The sequence below is a fragment of the Salvelinus sp. IW2-2015 genome, unplaced genomic scaffold (assembly GCF_002910315.2).
Source record: "Salvelinus sp. IW2-2015 unplaced genomic scaffold, ASM291031v2 Un_scaffold515, whole genome shotgun sequence".
Classification (NCBI taxonomy): Eukaryota; Metazoa; Chordata; class Actinopteri; order Salmoniformes; family Salmonidae; genus Salvelinus; species Salvelinus sp. IW2-2015.
Window position 1 is genome coordinate 282739 of NW_019942566.1, and position 19373 is coordinate 302111.

Here is a 19373-nt window from a genome sequence, read left to right on the forward strand (position 1 = left end):
TGTCTAAGAACAGGGAGATCTCCTGGCCCCTCTCCACCCTGCCTGTCTTCAGCCAAAGTGGGGAGGTGGTGCCCCCTATACACCCAGACAACTACGAGACAACCAGCATGCCCCTGATGCAGACACAGACGTGAGTCCTGGCTGAGTGGCTGGGGTGTCCAAGCACACCAAGTGGCTGGGGTGTCCAAACACACTGGGACACTGGAGTGTCCAAACACACACATGCAGGGAAACATGTAGAAATACCCACATACAAGGACAGATACACATATTATATTTCCTCTGCACCCCTCTCTCTCTCACACACACACACACACACACACACACACACACAATACACGTGCGCACACACGTGCGTTCACAATGTTGTCCTAATACAGTATGTATTGAGCTATACCATGTTTACAAACAGCACAGTGAGACTTTTGTCGAAGCGCTCAGATTAAAACTGGTTTAAACTCTAAACGCTAAATCTGTCATATGATTTCTAGTATGGCATGGCTCAGGAAAACCAGAGCAAAGGGGTCCTGTTAATAGTTTCAAGTAAAAAGGCTTTCCCATGATAATTATAGAACACACATTCTATACATGCTATACAAATCAAGTCAAACTTTATTTGTCACATGCGCTGAATACAACAGGTGTACAGTGGGGGCCAAAGTTTTGAGAATGACACAAATATTAATTTTCACAAAGTCTACTGCCTCAGTTTGTATGATGGCAATTTGCATATACTCCAGAATGTTATGAAGAGTGATCAGATGAATTGCAATTAATTGCAAAGTCCCTCTTTACCATGCAAATGAACTGAATCCCAGAAAAACATTTCCACCGCATTTCAGTCCTGCCACAAAAGGACCAGCTGACATCATGTCAGTGATTCTCTCGTTAACACAGGTGTTAGTGTTGACGAGGACAAGGCTGGAGATCACTCTGTCATGCTGATTGAGTTCGAAAAACAGACTGGAAGCTTCAAAAGGAAGGTGGTGCTTAGAATCATTGTTCTTCCTCTGTCAACCATGGTTACCTGCAAGGAAACACGTGCCGTCATCATTGCTTTGCACAAAAAGGGCTTCACAGGCAAGGATATTGCTGCCAGTAAGATTGCACCTAAATCAACCATTTATTGGATCATCAAGAACTTCAAGGAGAGTGGTTGAAATGTTGTGAAGAAGGCTTCATGGCGCCCAAGAAAGTCCAGCAAGCGCCAGAACCATCTCCTAAAGTTGATTCAGCTGCGGGATCGGGGCACCACCAGTACAGAGCTTGCTCAGGAATGGCAGCAGGCAGGTGTGAGTGCATCTGCACGCACAGTGAGGCGAAGACTTTGAGGATGGCCTGGTGTCAAGAAGGGCAGCAAAGAAGCCACTTCTCTCCAGGAAAAACATCCGGGACAGACTGATATTCTGCAAAAGGTACAGGGATTGGACTGCTGAGGACTAGGGTAAAGTCATTTTCAATTGTTTGGGGCATCCGGAAAAAAGCTTGTCCGGAGAAGACAAAGTGAGCGCTACCATCAGAGTCCTGTGTCATGCCAACAGTAAAGCATCCTGAGACCATTCATGTGTGGGGTTGCTTCTCAGCCAAGGGAGTGGGCTCACTCACAATTTTGCCTAAGAACACAGCCATGAATAAAGAATGGTACCAACACATTCTCTGAGAGCAACTTCTCCCAACCATCCAGGAACAGTTTGGTGACGAACAATGCCTTTTCCAGCATGATGGAGCACCTTGCCATAAGGCAAAAGTGATAACTAAGTGGCTCGGGAACAAAACATCAATATTTTGGGTCCATGGCAGGAAACCCCCAGACCTTAATCCCATTGAGAAACTTGTGGTCAATCCTCAAGACAAGAGGCAGGTGGACAAACAAAAACCACCAAATTCTGACAAACTCCAAGCATTGATTATGCAAGAATGGGCTGCCATCAGTCAGGATTGGGCCCAGAAGTTTAATTGACAGCATGCCTGGGCGGATTGCAGAGGTCTTGAAAAAGAAGGGTCAACACTGCAAAAAATTGACTCTGCATAAAACTTCATGTAATTGTCAACAAAAGCCTTTGACACTTATGAAAAGCTTGTAATTATACTTCGTATTCCATAGTAACATCTGACAAAATATCTAAAAGACACTGAAGCAGCAAACTTTGTTGGAAATTAATATTTGTGTCATTCTCAAAACTTGGCCACGACTGTAGACCTTACCGTGAAATGCTTACTTACAAGCCCTTAACCAACATGCAGTTCAAGAAGAGTTATATTTATTCAAATAAACTAAAGTAAAAAATTATAAAAAGTAAACACAATAACATAACAATACGAGGCTATATACACGGGGTACCGGTACCGATCAGTGGCGGGGTACAGGGTAGAGGTCATTTGTACATGTAGGTAGGGGTGAAGTGACTATGCATAGATAATAAACAGCAGAGTAGCAGTAGTGTAAAAACAAATGGGGGGGGGGGGGGGCAATGTAAATAGTCCAGTGGCCATTTGATTAGTTGTTCAGCAGTCTTATGGTTTGGGGGTAGAAGCTGTTATTAAGGAGCCTTTTGGTCCTAGACTTGGCGCAAATGCCCTTATAATCTGTTGACCTCTAATTTCAGAAACCTGCAGAACCAGATTCAGATACCACAGCAACAGCCATCAGGTTAGTATTGAGTCCTGCTTTAGTACGATTGGTCTATTATCTCATGGACCAATGAAAATGTATACAGTAAAGCCCTCACTAAGTAACATAACAACCTTGGACATAGATTAATCATGGTCATCCTCAATCATCTAACCTATCACATTTTAGATGAAATAACATGGAGGCTCAGTTCTGATAACATAGTTAATGTTGACTGCAATAGTTTTCTTTCCTGATTTTTCCTTTTTATTCACCTCAACCAAATACATTCTTCCACTCACCTACTGTTCTGTAGTGACTGTGTCTAACTAGAATATGACTCCCCCTTGTGTGCATGTTAATGAACTACAAGAGGGCCCTCTAACTGCTCTGTCTAACTAACTGCGCTGTCTAAATCATCGCTCTGTCTAAATCACTGCTCTGTCTAACTGCTCTTTCTAACTAACTACTATGTCTAAACCACTGCTCTGTCTAAACAACTGCTCTGTCTAACTGCTCTGTCTAAACAACTGCTCTGTCTAACTAACTGCTCTGTCTAACTGCTCTGTCTAAATAACTGCTCTGTCTAAATAACTGCTCTGTCTAACTAGCTTACTCTGTTCTAAACAAACTGCTCTGTCTAACTAACTGCTCTGTCTAACTGCTCTGTCTAAATAACTGCTCTGTCTAAATAACTGCTCTGTCTAACTAGCTACTCTGTCTAAACCACTGCTCTGTCTAAATGTCTGTTCTTTCAAAATCACTGCTCTGTCTAAACCACTGCTCTGTCTAAACCACTGCTCTGTCTAAACCACTGCTCTGTCTAAATCAATGCTCTGTCTAAATCACTGGTCTGTCTAACTAGCTACTCTGTCTAAACCACTGCTCTGTCTAAATCACTACTCTGTTGTTCTTTTTACTGCTAACAAAGGAGATAGAGATAATTATTGTATGTCGACATTTCGGAGACTGGAGGCAAGTATACTGGTCTGCTTTTGTCTAAATGAATCATTCTCAACTATAGGAGAGAATATTTTATTTTGCACTTAATATAACAGTAGTAGACTAGTTGAAAAGGAGACGTTGCTACGCTCGCTCAGCATTCAAATCATATTATTTTACTTAAACAACTATTATGAGTTGGATGTTTTGGCCTTCACTCAATGATCACATCTTTTGGGTTACACCTCGTGCCCTCATCTTTCCACAGTTACAATATAGTGACCATATTCCCATGAAGTTACAATATTCCCTCTCAGAACCTGTAAATCTATATTTCTCTTATATCCCAATAAATGATATTATGCAATATATTGATTAATGTATTTTATTCTCCATTCTAGGTAAATGGCATTCCTGAGGAGAGGAAAGTGGCTGAAGCAGTGAATTTGTGACGAGAGAGAACCCCCAGAGTGCTGGAGCTGCTGTCTGTCTCTATCCCTTTTAGCCAAGTGTTTTTCTATGTTTACGTCCCAAATAGCACACTATTTCCTATATAGTGCACACTTCTGACCAGGGCCCATAGAGTAGTGCACTATGTAGGGAATAGGATGCCATTTGGAACAAACACTACGTCTGTGCCAATCTGCATGCCCAAGCAGTGCTTTCATACTCGACGCTATTGTCTTTCCGTGTGCACTTATATATGTGAGCGAGTGTTGCAGAGTACAGTAGACTCCTGATAAGTGCACATAGTATTGGTTAAAAAGATGACCAATTAATTGGGCCTGAATAAACAACTACACTTCAGATTTTGCACTATATGCTCTTTGGGGCAGCAGGTAGCCTAGCGGTTAGTGTTGGGACCAGTAACCGAAAGGTTGCTGGGTTGAATACCTGAGCTGACAAGGTGAAAAATCTCTTGATGTGCCCATGAATAAGGCACTTGACCCTACATATTTTTGTGTGCACACTTTCACCACAATACCAAGCAGTTGCATTTATCAGTAGTCAACTATACATGTTTGAGTGTATGAATGTGTGTATTCAAGCTTAATAATAAATATTAAAATGGTATGTTTATAGGATATTTTTTAAATATTTTTTTCTAGAAATTATATGCCATTAACAATATATTTGTATTTTTACTGGCCTTGCACTCTTTAGATGAAGACAGACAGAGATGCTTTTATGTTTAATGTCTGACAATGCATGTGTAACTTTTCATTTTCTGTCACATAACAGTAAAAATACATTTGGTTTAAATTTGCTGTTTGGTGTCAATTGTAAAACCAGGCCTGTGGCAGGCCAGGAGGGCCCACTCTCTTCGTCTTTCTCCAGCTTGTTGTATTAAATTAGTCCTCTTAATCCTCTTCGTCCCGGGTCGGACATAAGGCACAGCGACTTATCTTCTGCCACTGTAGTCTGTCTTTGGCCACAGCTTGTGTCCTGTTCTATGAGAGACCCGTCTCTTCTAGCTCAGCGACCACTGTCCCGTTCTAAGAGAGCCCCATCTCTTCCAGCTCAGCCACCACTGTCCTGTTCTAAGAGACCCATCTCTTCCAGCTCAGCTCAGCCACCACTGTCCTGTTCTAAGAGACCCATCTCTTCCAGCTCAGCCACCACGGTCCTGTTTTAAAAGACCCATCTCTTATAGCTCAGCCACCGCTGCCATGGCGTTTTTAGTCTGCCTCGCTTCCACTTTCTTGCTGGTGTCCACCTGAGGGCAATTTTAGTAGTGTTAACATAAAGACCAAAAACTAAATATTCTGGGCCGGCTTCCCGGACACAGCCTAGTGATTAACCTCACGGTGTTGACAAGGAAGGGACAAAGAAGTCAGACAATATTTTTATGAAGGTATGTATTATTGACAATGTACAACAGAATAAAGGCATTTATAAATAAAATGGGTACATTTCACATTTTTAAGACGTCACAAAATAATTTACATAAAACTTCTCTGGGTATACATAGTTGTTGCTTCTTTTAATTTGACCAAAACTAATTTAAACAGAAAAATCTAAAATTGTGAATAACATACTGTAATATACTTTAATTCAAGGTAGATAACCATTTTCCTGTATCTATTTTTCTGACAACCAAATTCAGAACAATTGCCCTCCATTTACAGTCGGTGCAATTTTGTCAATCTCCTTAATCAATCAATCAAATTATCAAAATGTGTAATGTTTTGACTTTCAAGCAAATTGTAACAAACAAATGGTACCCTATTCCCTACAAAGTGTACCACTTTTGATCTGAGCCCTATGGGTCCGTGTTTAAGAGGTATAGGGTGCCATTTGGGATACAGCCTTCTGAATAGGCCTCAGTGCCAAGACCTGTCAGACCAATATATGGTATTGAATTCATTTAATTGAGAAGCTACATGAACCTGTAGTAATTCTAGTTACCTTTCCACGGCACAGAAAATATACAGATAAAATTCATATGCGATTAAACTAAAATAACTAACTCATTTGCAGTCTTCTTAATGTACACTTACAATATCTGCTAAGTTGCCTTAACATCCAGCTTTAAGCAGGTGATTTACACATTGTGAAGGGTGTTAAATAATGGGCACTATAACCAATGGATCAAAGTGGTATCTAAATGATTCAACAACTGGATATGAAGCGAATCAGTGTTTCCTTAAATCCATACAATTTTGGCCGTTGTATTTAGGCTACCTCCAAGGTGAGGTACAAAATGGATGAAGTAGCAGATATACAAAAATCTCTTACTTTTACGATACCATTTTTTTTTTTTACTGACCTTCCTTTGTAAAAACCTTACATGGCTGAATTGTAAAATACACACAAAGAACATGGGTTTGACTAGTTGGCTGAAACAAGGCTTAACTGTTGGTGTATATTGTCCATCTGTAGGTAAATGACAGGCTCAACATGAACTACTGCTTTTTATTCTTTAGCAATACTTTCCATTCACTCACCTTCTTTAAAATACATCATGAAGTATCACGACCAAGGATGGAAATTAAGCTAGCCCCGATGCTAGCACTTTTCAGACTGGGCTAGTAGAAAATGTGCTTAACTAGCCTGGCGGCGAGTGAAATTTGGTGTTTTACAATATAGCACAGAATACCAACCGGGATAGTAGAAATTACAGTCTACTAGCCCAGCTAGCCACTGCCCAAAATCCTTAAGTTCCATCCTTGATCACGACGCGTCAGATTTCAATGCAAACTTGGCACTGATGCCGTGTGGCAACTGAAGAGAAAACAGTAGGGAGCAGAACGAAGGCATTAAGTCAGGTGCATTTCATCCATCCACTCATTAGCAGTGGCTTCGCCATAGTGGTAACTAATGTTGTACATGAAAGTATGCTTTGACGGATGTCCTGCCACGGTATGTTAGATGTATTTACAAAGCAGTGCCTGTTCTATTGTAGCTCTGAGAAGCCTGCTTTAAGATGACTAACGAACAACACAGAAACAACATCCACACTTCTCCTTTAACATACTAGTAGAAATTGGTGAAACAACTGAACCTGCACAAACAGATACACACATACACCAGAGTGGTTGTTTACCCCGATAGGATAGGCTCGTGTCAGACCCAGAATGCAACAGGATTCTGCAATGAAAATTCATTACTGCATCTTCTGCCTGGCCTGGCTGTGGTCTTTGTGGTGACAAAATAAACTGAAAATATCTAGGCAATACTTCCTTTCACAAACAAACAGCAGTCATGGGCACACACACAACAAATGGAAAAACAAAAGCAACAACCAAAAATAACCCTGTATAAAATAGAAGCTTCATTTAAATAATTAAATAATGTGCATAAAACATAGATTTCAGAGCTAGGTGACTGCTGACCTCACCTTTCAGCACAAGGCAAACTTTATTTGTTTCTATCTGCATCCCAAATGGCACCCTTCTCTATATAGCGCACTACTTTAGACCAGAGCCCAGTCAAAACTAGTACACTGCATAGGGAGCCATCTGGGGAGCAATTAGTTTAAAAAATCCACACATCATCAAACCCACCATTACCCCCGATCCTCCACCTCACCCTTCTTCCATTGTAAACGTCTATAGTATGGAGTCAGTACCTTATTCATGTGCTGTTCAGTGATGTGTGGGCCCAAGTTGGGAACTCGTCCTCTTCAGTGTATGACTTTCACCCCAGTACGCAGAGCAGTCAAGAGAGACAGACAGCAGTGCCATATCCTTGACTTGGCCTGTGTCTGTTCAACTCCGTCGTATTCACTGATGCAAACCATAGCAAAAGGTTTTAAAAGGTTTTCAACGGAACACATCGATCAGTCAATTTTCTTCAGTTTGGTACCAAATGAATACGACCCTGGGGTCATGGAAGACTAACCAGTCAGTCAGTCTCATTAGTCTAGAAATCAGTCTACCTCTCCCCCACAGTGGTACACCCTCCTCACCTCAGTGGCCTTCTCCCTGGTTCCCTTCAGAGCTCTTGGACATCAGAAGTAGACCCAGGGTGAAGACCCCGGCAACCAGCAGCCTCTTGAGCAGGGCGCCCCCGTCCTTGGGGATGGCCACCTGGGCCAGGTCGTTGGTGATCAGGGAGATCTCATGGGCCACACATACAAAGATGAAGGTGCTGAGGATGATGTTGAGCGAGGGGTTGCCTGGGATCAGCACCAGGATACCCTTGGTGTCCGCCGCCAGCCAGATGTGGTACTGGCAGATGAACAGCTGGAGGTTGGAAAGAGAGAGGGAAAGGGAGGGAGTTGAATGCAATAAACGAAATTCACAAGTATCATACAGAGATTCTGCTGATGAACAGTGAGTGCAGCATCCCTGCAAGCGGCATCCATCTTACCTCTAGGGAGATCTTCCCGAACCATGCGAAGAATGAGCTGTATAAAGAGCGGGCGTATCCGGGAATGTTTCTGATTAGGATGAAGGCTAGGATCTGAGAGGAGGAGCAGAAAGACATTCCAGCCAGTCAGTGCATGGCATGGACCAACTGTATTAAGGGTGGGGGGGGGTTAAGCACATTCCAATGCTAACAGGGGCTGGACCAAAAAGACAATCCAATACATAGAAACAAGAGAATGTYGGCTCACTGTTTCATTTGGGAACAGCAAAGCACGTTCTTTATTCTTCTTTGGCTGAGCTACAGTAAACTACACCCCTCCTGTTATTGTAGAAGGAAACTAATTCCATTGTCATTTTGGGCTATGTATCGTAAACTCAGCAAAAGAATATATGTCCTCTCACTGTCAACTGAGTTTATTTTCAGTAAACTTACATGTAAATATTTGCAAGAACATAACAAGATTCAACAACTGAGACATAAACCAAACAAGTTCCACAGACATGTGACTAACAGAAATGGAATGATGTGTCCCTGAACAAAGGGGGGGGGGGGGGGTCAAAATCAAAAGTAACAGTCAGTATCTGGCATGGCCACCAGCTGCATTAAGTACTGCAGTGCATCTCCTCCTCATGGACTGCACCAGATTTGCCAGTTCTTGCTGTGAGAGGTACCCCACTCTTCCACCAAGGCACCTGCAAGTTCCTGGACATTTCTGGGGGGAATGGCCCAAGCCCTCACCCTCCGATCCAACAGATCCCAGACGTGCTCAATGGAATTGAGATCCGGGCTCTTCGCTGGCCATGGCCGAACACTGACATTCCTGTCTTGCAGGAAATCACGCACAGAACGAGCAGTATGCATGGTGGCATTGTCATGCTGGAGGGTCATGTCAGGATGAGCCTGCAGGAAGGGTACCACATGAGGGAGGAGGATGTCTTCCCTGTAATGCACAGCGTTGAGATTGCCTGCAATGACAACAARCTCAGTCTGATGATGCTGTGAGACACCACCCCAGACCATGACGGACCCTCCACCTCCAAATTGATCCCGCTCCAGAGTACATGTCTCGGTGTAACGCTCATTCCTTCGACAATAAACGCGAATCCGGCCATCACCCCTGCTGAGACAAAATCGTCAGTGAAGAGCATTTTTTGCCAGTCCTGTCTGGTCCAGCGACGGTGGGTTTGTGCCCATAGGCGACGTTGTTGCAGGTGATTTCTGGTGAGGACCTGCCTTACAACAGGCCTACAAGCCCTCAGTCCAGCCTCTCTCAGTCTATTACGGACAGTCTGAGCACTGATGGAGGGATTATGCGTTCCTGGTGTAACTCGGGCAGTTGTTGTTGCCATCCTGTACCTGTCCCGCAGGTGTGATGTTCGGATGTACCGATCCTGTGCAGGTGTTGTTACACGTGGTGTGCCACTGCGAGGATGATCAACTGTCCGTCCTGATTTATTGCCCTGGCCACATCTGCAGTCCTCATGCCTCCTTGCAGCATGCCTAAGGCACGTTCACACAAATGAGCAGGGACCCTGGGCATCTTTCTTTTGGTGTTTTTCCAGAGTCAGTAGAAAGGCCTCTTTAATGTCCTAAGTTTTCATAACTGTGACCTTATTTGCTTACCGTCTGTAATAGAGGTTGACCGATTAATCGGAATGGCCGATTAATTAGGGCCGAGTTCAAGTTTTCATAACAATCGGAAATCGGTATTTTTGGGCGCCGATTTGCCGATTATTTTTTATACCTTTATTTAACTAGGCAAGTCAGTTAAGAACACATTCTTATTTTCAAGGACGGCCTAGGAACGGCTGCCTCGTTCAGGGGCAGAACGACAGATTTTCACCTTGTCAGCTCGGGGGATCCAATCTTGGAACCTTACAGTTAACTAGTCCAACGCAATAACGACCTGCCTCTCTCTCGTTGCACTCCACAAGGAGACTGCCTGTTACGCGAATGCAGTAAGCCAAGGTAAGTTGCTAGCTAGCATTAAACTTATCTTATAAAAAACAATCAATCATAATCACTAGTTAACTACACATGGTTGATGATATTACTAGATATTATCTAGCGTGTCCTGCGTTGCATAAAATCTGACTGAGCATACAAGTATCTAAGTATCTGACTGAGCGGTGTTAGGCAGAAGCAGGCTGGTGTAACCGAAGTGAAATGGCTAGCTAGTTAGCGCGCGCTAATAGCGTTTCAAACGTCACTCGCTCTGAGCCTTCTAGTAGTTGTTCCCCTTGCTCTGCATGGGTAACGCTACTTCGATGGTGGCTGTTGTCGTTGTGTTGCTGGTTCGAGCCCAGGGAGGAGCGAGGAGAGGGACGGAAGCTATACTGTTACACTGGCAATACTAAAGTGCCTTTAAGAACATCTAATAGTCAAAGGTTAATGAAATACAAATGGTATAGAGGGAAATAATCCTATAATTCCTATAGTAACTACAACCTAAAACTTCTTACCTGGGAATATTGAAGACTCATGTTAAAAGGAACCACCAGCTTTCATATGTTCTCATGTTCTGAGCAAGGAACTGAAACGTTAGCTTTCTTACATAGCATATATTGCACTTTTACTTTCTTCTCCAACACTTTGTTTTTGCATTATTTAAACCAAATTGAACATGTTTCATTATTTACTTGAGGCTAAATTGATTTTCTTAATGTATTAAGTTAAAATTGTATTGTTGTAATTGTCATTATTACAAATACATTTTAAAAAGAATCGTCCGATTAATCGGTATCGGCTTTTTTGGTCCTCCAATAAATCGGTATCAGCGTTGAAAAATCATAAAATCGGTCGACCTCTAGTCTGTAAGCTTGTTCCACAGATGCATGTTCATTAATTGTTTATGTTTCATTGAACAAGCATGGGAAACAGTGTTTAAACCCTTTACAATAAAAATCTGTGAAGTTATTTGGATTATCTTTGAAAGACAGTTGTCCTGAAAAATTGACATTTCTTTTTTTGCTGAGTTTGTATCACAGTGTTGTGTTTGAGACCACCTAAAGCGAGACCGAATCAAGCCCAATACCAGAGCAAATCAAGTCCGAGTCAAGACCAAGACCGGGAGGGAGACTCGAGTCAAGACCAAGACCAGAAAAATGCAAGTCCAATTCAAGACCATGATTGTAATTTTGTCAAATCACCACCATAAGAGTTGAACATTTTCATTATTTCTGTGTTCATATTTCAGAACAACATGTGGATTCTTTAGACATTCAGAATAGTGAATAAATGCATGCTGGGGGAAAATAGAGCCACTTTACAAACTAACCCAAACCCAGTGGGGAACAATTGGCCTTCTACGCCTTCAGAGAAGGGCTCAGGATTTATAAAATAATTAATAATGAAATCCATGTCTGTGTCAACAACAGTACGTGTCATAGAAGAAGGTAGAAGGTGTGCATTAACTGTTTAAAGATGTTCACTAACTCCTTAGCTTAGGGGTAACTACTTGACAAGTAACAAAACTTAAATCTGTGTATGGGAAAACTACTGTGAGTATGGCTTTGTCTGTGAGACCAACAGTAAGCAAGGCCTGACTTCCTACTGTATTTACCTGGAGCCCTGAGATGTAGGGATGCATCTCGTTGCACTCGGTCTTGTTTTTACAGCTGCTGGCCCATATGGAGTAGGTCTGGAACAGATGAAACAAGGAGAGGTTAGGGAAGTGTTGTTCAAGGATCACAATGTACAAGGAGAGGTTAGGAAAGTGTTGTTCAAGGATCACAATGTACAAGGAGAGGTTAGGAAAGTGTTGTTCAAGGAGTACAAGGTAAAAGCTGAGGTTAGTAACAAGGAGCACAATGTGCATCAGAAAGGGATAGAAGGGACATCTTCCATTTGAGATTTGCATTGACCTCAGTGTGAACGTTCACTAATAAAAAATAAATTATGAGGTTAACTTTATGAGAATAGGTGCTCAATATACTCACCTGACTGATTAAAATGAATACTACAAAAACACATCACGACAGTTTTTTACTCTTCAAAACTGGACTGCTGACAAGCACAATGGTTTGGAGATTGATGGACTAACAAAGTAAATACTAGAATATGGTTTTAGAGTGTAGTATTAGTAATGGTTAAATAAATACATAAAAAATGTTCTTCTTACCATGAATGAGACTACAGAGATGAGGAGTAGGATGTTGGAGATTCTTATGGAGAAGAGAGGCTCTCCTTTCCCCTCAGAGAGGACCTGGCACTTCTGCAGCACCAGGTAGACACAGGCAAACAGCATCCCGTGGATAATGGCCTAAACGACACACACACAAAGTCAAAACACACACATTCAGATACTAATATATACACTGCTCAAAAAAATAAAGGGAACACTAAAATAACACATCCTAGATCTGAATGAATGAAATATTCTTATTAAATACTTTTTTCTTTACATAGTTGAATGTGCTGACAACAAAATCACACAAAAATTATCAATGGAAATCAAATTTATCAACCCATGGAGGTCTGGATTTGGAGCCACACTCAAAATTAAAGTGGATGGTCTCCCGAGGGATCTCCTCCCAGACCTTGACTAAAGCATCCGCCAACTCCTGGACAGTCTGTGGTGCAACGTGGCTTTGGTGGATGGCGCGAGACATGATGTCCCAGATGTGCTCAATTGGATTCAGGTCTGGGGAACGGGCGGGCCAGTCCATAGCATCAATGCCTTCCTCTTGCAGGAACTGCTGACACACTCCAGCCACATGAAGGTCTAGCATTGTCTTGCATTAGGAGGAACCCAGGGCCAACCGCACCAGCATATGGTCTCACAAGGGTCTGAGGTCTCATCTCGGTACCTAATGGCAGTCAGGCTACCTCTGGCGAGCACATGGAGGGCTGTGCGGCCCCCAAAGAAATGCCACCCCACACCATGACTGACCCACCGCAACCCGTCATGCTGGAGGATGTTGCAGGCAGCAGAACGTCTCCACGGCGTCTCCAGACTCTGTCACGTCTGTCACGTGCTCAGTGTGAACCTGCTTTCATCTTGAAGAGCACAGGGCGCCAGTGGCGAATTTGCCAATCTTGGTGTTCTCTGGCAAATGCCAAACGTCCTGCACGGTGCTGGGCTGGAAGCACAACCCCCACCTGTGAACGTCGGCCCTCATACCACCCTCATGGAGTCTGTTTCTGACCGTTTGAGCAGACACATGCACATTTGTGGCCTGCTGGAGGTCATTTTGCAGGGCTCTGGCAGTGCTCCTCCTGATCCTCCTTGCACAAAGGCGGAGGTAGCGGTCCTGCTGCTGGGTTGTTGCCCTCCTACGGCCTCCTCCACGTCTCCTGATGTACTGGCCTGTCTCCTGGTAGCGCCTCCATGCTCTGGACACTACGCTGACAGACACAGCAAACCTTCTTGCCACAGCTCGCATTGATGTGCCATCCTGGATGAGCTGCACTACCTGAGCCACTTGTGTGGGTTGTAGACTCCGTCTCATGCTACCACTAGAGTGAAAGCACCGCCAGCATTCAAAAGTGACCAAAACATCAGCCAGGAAGCATAGGAACTGAGAATGGTCTGTGGTCACCACCTGCAGAACCACTCCTTTATTGGGGGTGTCTTGCTAATTGCCATAATTTCCACCTGTTGTCTATTCCATTTCGCACACAGCCCATGTGAAATTTATTGTCAATCAGTGTTGCTTCCTAAGTGGACAGTTTGATTTCACAGAAGTGTGATTGACTTGGAGTTACATTGTGTTGTTTACGTGTTCCCTTTATTTTTTTGAGCAATGTATAATAATAACAATAATAAATGCCATTTCACAGATGCTTTTATGCTAAACAACTTAGTAGTGTSTGTATACATTTTTATATGAGTGGCTCCAGTGGGAATCAAACCCACACTCTTGATGTTACAAGCACCCTGCTCTACCGACTGAACCACACAGTACCACTTACTCACACTGACCAACCAATAGAACCATCTAGATCACTAACATTAAACATCGACCAACAGATGAATCTAGGGYGGCAGTTAGCTTAGCGGTTAGAGTGTTGGGCCAGTAACCGAAAGGTCGCTGGTTCTAATACCAGCAACACCAAGTTGAAATGTACTACTATGGCTGACCCTACAAAACAACACATTTCACTGCACCAATCAGGTGTATGTGACAATAAAAAAACATATTTGACAAGTTATTGGTGCAACTTCCTAAAGAGATGTGATACTGTGATATTTTGATACCGTATCAAGAAAATCTGATAGGAGAGAGCCACTTAAAGGGTGTAAAAACATGTTCAAATATCTACTTACAAATCGATCCAGCTTCCACCTAAACCACCACTCGTGAATGCTTCCGTTCAGCTCAAAGAGCTTGGAGACGGGCCAGACTGAGAAAATGTTCTCAAACAACCCCTGGAAGAGATACAGTTAAACATCCGCTGATTTAGGATCAGTTTAGCCTTTTAGATAAGATAAGATTACATGGACAGGGGGGCTCTGAGACACTTTATGAATACAGCCATTGGTCTTAAACATTGACCCATACCAGTTGAGAACTTTTTAGTTCCATTTAAAATCTCGAGTTAAAGCCTCTAAATGTGTGAATAAAGCGGATGATGAACTCACCTGTGAATATGCAAAGAAACAGATGAACAGGAGCAGCCCAAGCAGCTTCACTAGAATCCCAATGTGCCACATCCCACTACCTGTAAAAAGACAAATGACTAAACACTCACTGTGCTGGACAGAGGTTCTTCACAATTCAACACTAGTATGAATCACTTCTGAATTAAACACTTTTAAAATCAAAGCATTTCTTTGCTTTTAAAATCACTGGTTTATTTGCTATCTTTACTTCTACCACTACTTGTCCAGTACAATGGCTGACCCATACGGACCGTTGGCTTTCTTCTGCAGTATCTGGGGCCACATGGCCATGGTGGTGTAGATTATGACGAACCAGAAAGTGACCAGAGGCACAAAGTAGTAGAACTGGTACGGCCGATCCATCACCAGACACAAAACTATGACCAGGAAGTTGAGACGGAATAGGACCTGGAGACAGACAGGAATACGGTGAAGTTGCACCTAAACGCTGATCTGTGGTAAGTTTTGCATTTCCCCCACTAATGGTAAAGGTTAGGATTGGGGGAAGGGAAGCTAATCCTTGTTCTGTACCTAGGGGAATCTTCACCCCGGAGATACAGATACAGGAAACAGGAAATGGCCATTCTCACTTTTAACAAAGCATTCTAAAGTACAGACATGGAACGTGCTTAAAAAATAATGATATTTATCTAAATGAAATAGAAATAGTTTGGCATGGTTGAACAGACATTGCTTTTAACAACGACACACAGAGGGTGACTTGAGATAAGGAACTTGATACTGCAGCATAACCAAAGTACAACCTGTGTGAAGTAAGCTTGGGCCAGACCATACGGATCCCTCTTATCAAGGGGTTCCTTATCAATACCTCTACATATGTGATCAATACAGTTGTTGCTAACTATCCATGTTTTGGTTTTTGATAAAACTTTTAATTGTTTCTATGGCACCACATGTCAGCAGTTGTGTATTTTACATTACATTTAGTCCCTTAGGAAAGGTATAGCAGCTAGAACCAGTACCACAGTAACATTTTATTAACTCTAATAAAACCTATTAGTTACCTGGCACACTCTGTAGAGTCCAAAGTCCCCTTTGAGCCAGAAGAAGGAGAAGTGTCCATATCCTGTCTGGAAGAGGTATGCTGCCACCAGGACCCGAACATGCATGTACACAGGGATGAACTGGGAAGGAAGATTGACTTTTAAAACAAACACCCCTTCACTTGATCACACATCACAGTAAAAAATAAAAAATGAAATAGGTTACATGGATACTCACATGATACATGCTTTGTTTGAGCACTTCGAAAATAAATATAAATGGTAAATGCTTTCTAATGCAATTATACATGTGGTCATTTAATTTATATTCAAAGCGACAGAGTTAACACATCATTATAAATCAAAGGTAATGGTGAAACTCACGGCGCTGGCTCCAGATATGTGGTAGATGAGGATGACCAGCTGCATCCAGCCCTTCCACTCGTCGGTCTGCTCTCTGTTCAGCAGCTTGGTCTGCGTGGGAAATAGAAAATCACTGAGATAGAGGATAGAGCCTTCTATCAGGTCAGACATGGACGATTGAGTTTAGCAGTCAACGACAACTCATTTAAAACAGAAACATCTCTGAATTCATGTAGGCCTAAGATTCCACCTCCAAGAACAACTCTGCTARAAATACCACTTTTTCCAACTCCCTTAAAAACATTCCATCCCAAACCCTCTCACCTCCTTGCTGTTCTCGCTGTAGAAGATCCCCAGGACAAACATATAGATGAGGGGGATGAAGAAGGTGGTGTGGGTGTAGAACTTCTGCTCCTTCATGAAGATGTCGGCCCGGTCACACAGGTAGAAGTAAGCCATGATGAGGCCCATCTTACACATGGCCTGGAACGGAGCCTTGTGGCTGAGAGGCGGCGCCGCCGTGGCCGGCTTCTTCTCCTCGCCACTCTCCACGTCGGGGGGAGTGGGCCGGGACTTCCAGTGCCTGTTAATATGTTTAAACTTCACTGCTTGACATGTATGATGAAATCCTTGGTGAGAATGAAACGACTGAACAAATGAACAACGAAACGGCACGGCAGCAAGTAAGTGAAAGAAATAGGTTTTGACTATGTTTTATTAGTAATATACGTAAATGCCAACAAAATAACTTTTTGGTCAGTGTGTGTGTGTCTGTCTCTGTGAGAGAGATGCGTTGTATTTTTATTTTCTGTTACTACATCAGCCAACATTTGCCAATGTTGATCTATGCCTAATGATCCTTTGGAATGCAAGAATAATGCAATATGTTGTATTAAATGTACTAACCCCCCCCCCCCCCTTATCCATTATTTGCAGATCCTAGGATACCTGACAGCACCTTATATACCCAGGAATGAAGATGCACTTAGATACTGGAGAAGTAACAAGCACCGTTCCCCCATCCTAGCTAAAGCTGCGCGCAAGTATCTTGGTTCTCCCTGTACTAGTGTGGACAGTGAGCACTTTTTCAGTGCAGCTTCACACATTGTAGACGAAAAAAGAAACAGACTCTCGTGACTAAGCCGAGCAGGTGCTCTTTGTGAAGAAAAACCTCCCCCAAATGTTAAAATTGTWAATGGGCAGTCATATTAGAACCCAGCCATCTAATGGCACTGTAAAACATTGACTAAGCCCAGTGGCTTTTCTGTTGTTTATTCATGGSTGGTATGGGTCAAGATTTTCATTTCATTTAAAACAAAGCAGTTTTGTTCTTTTGTAAAAAATAAGAATTTCCTAAATGAAAGATGAGATGCGTTGTAAATTTCACATTTGCTAGTCAAGTCAGTTAAGCACACTTGAAAAGTTTAAGCCATTTATAGCAGTTTATGACAGCCTAGAGACAGTACTTTTTTTCAAACAGTTAAAGCTAAAATGATTAACTGCATTTTAGTTAAAACCAATATTTCTTTCAAAACATGTTGACGTTTCTCCACACAGTCAAGACCGGATAGTAAGAAGAGCCACCAGCAACTTCASCATCTTTGTAATGCGGGGCAGATAAAATAATTGTTGTGGGATTAAATACATTCATGGATTTGTCATTTTTCTCATTTACAAGTTATTAAACAATCTGTTCCTAACTGAACAAATGAACATTTAACACCTTGTTTCAATTATTTAGCTGTACTAGAATGCTTAAAAGGCTGATACATTTTTAAATATCGCTATCTGTATCTGTTTTTTTGGCAAGGAAAATATTGGATATCGGTGTCGGCCAAAAATGTCATATCGGKGGTGCATCCCGATCACAAACCTGACGTTTTTTTAAAGAGACAGTGAACAAATTTGAATGTAATGCATCTCAATCGGAAAATAGTGCTTTTACACAATGTAGAAACCTAATATTCTACAAATGAGTTTCATTTTAATGACAGGGATTCGTATCAACAATTTAGTTTTTATAATAAACTCATGTGTTTACAGTGTTACATATTTTCTATGGCACAACATGTGCTTCAAAAGCAGCTAGAATTCATATAGGCTGTATCTCAATCAATAAAAAGACTTTTTCTGGTGCTACTAAATTTCATGGTGTGCTCCTTTTTTACGTTGGGAGCACCAGTGAAATTGTTTAATTGAGAGTCCTGGATCTGAACAACACAAAATAGTCTAAGTGTATATGTTTCAATATATGTGGCCCCAGCGGGAATAGAACCCATGACCTTCTAACCGACTGAGCCACAAGGGAGCGTGTACCTGTTGTGGCCCAGAGCATGAAGCACCAGGAATACCAGTGCTGAGCCCAGGAAGACACAGCCCGTCAGTTTCTGGAGGAGGTTGGGGGCCGGCAGGGATTGGCAGCAGGAGCCGTCGATGGGCCGCAGGACCTTGTTACACACAGCATTCATCAGGATCATGGCACCCTGGTGGAGGGTAGAGAGACATTATTATAGAGCGGAAGACTCCAGCACAGTGCAAGCCTTGTCCTGGCTCCGGATGAAGGGTAAAGGTTAGGTTTACTGTGACAGGGTTATCAGGTGTAGGGTGAAGTTGCCCTTAGACATGGATCTTGCGTCAGTTTTGCGTTTTCCCCACTAACGGTTAAGATTAGGGGGAGGAGAAGCTGATCCTAGACCTGTACCTTTGGGAAACCTCAAACCCAGGGCAGGTTAGAATGAGCCGCCATGCGCGGCTCGTGCTGTAACAGACTCGCAGGTTACCGCAGTCTTAAGGTATGTAACCTTATACGTACGGCCCAGTACATCGCTGGGGCTAAGCTGCTGCCTGCCATCCAGGACCTCTATACCAGGAGGTGTCAAAGGCCCTAAAATTGTCACTCTGTTTCTATAAAGGGGAGCACACCACTCATGTACTAACTAGGCAAATGCAGGTGAACATAGAAGCTGTCAAATGTTCAATGAATTAAAGTGCAAGGTATACAGGATGGACAGTGTAATTTGACATGGTGCTGGTT

The 19373-nt window shown here is 42.7% G+C and overlaps 2 protein-coding genes across 3 annotated transcripts in view; one reads left to right on the forward strand and one right to left on the reverse strand.

Moving 5' to 3' along the window:
- sgce (sarcoglycan, epsilon) overlaps positions 1–4816 on the forward strand; it is a 29952-nt gene extending 25136 nt beyond the window's left edge. Inside the window, 4 exon segments of the mRNA XM_070438151.1 lie at positions 9–130; positions 2607–2650; positions 3543–3586; positions 3955–4816. Of these exon segments, the coding sequence (XP_070294252.1) occupies positions 9–130; positions 2607–2650; positions 3543–3586; positions 3955–4005 (261 nt within the window). The 3' untranslated portion in view covers positions 4006–4816.
- Positions 4817–5394: 578 nt separating this feature from the next.
- casd1 (CAS1 domain containing 1) overlaps positions 5395–19373 on the reverse strand; it is a 38166-nt gene continuing 24187 nt past the window's right edge. Inside the window, exons 9-20 of one of the 2 annotated variants that reach the window (XM_024135588.1) lie at positions 18656–18822; positions 16664–16922; positions 16361–16450; positions 15998–16117; positions 15224–15380; positions 14952–15031; positions 14637–14738; positions 12489–12629; positions 11931–12008; positions 8369–8461; positions 7965–8241; positions 5395–7782 (exon numbers count right to left, since the gene is read on the reverse strand). In XM_024135588.1, coding sequence (XP_023991356.1) covers positions 7966–8241; positions 8369–8461; positions 11931–12008; positions 12489–12629; positions 14637–14738; positions 14952–15031; positions 15224–15380; positions 15998–16117; positions 16361–16450; positions 16664–16922; positions 18656–18822 — 1563 coding nt within the window. In that variant the 3' untranslated portion in view covers positions 5395–7782; position 7965. Of the gene's footprint in view, positions 8242–8368; positions 8462–11930; positions 12009–12488; positions 12630–14636; positions 14739–14951; positions 15032–15223; positions 15381–15997; positions 16118–16360; positions 16451–16663; positions 16923–18655; positions 18823–19373 lie in introns of both variants that reach the window. The other variant, XM_070438157.1, reaches the window with a different exon arrangement.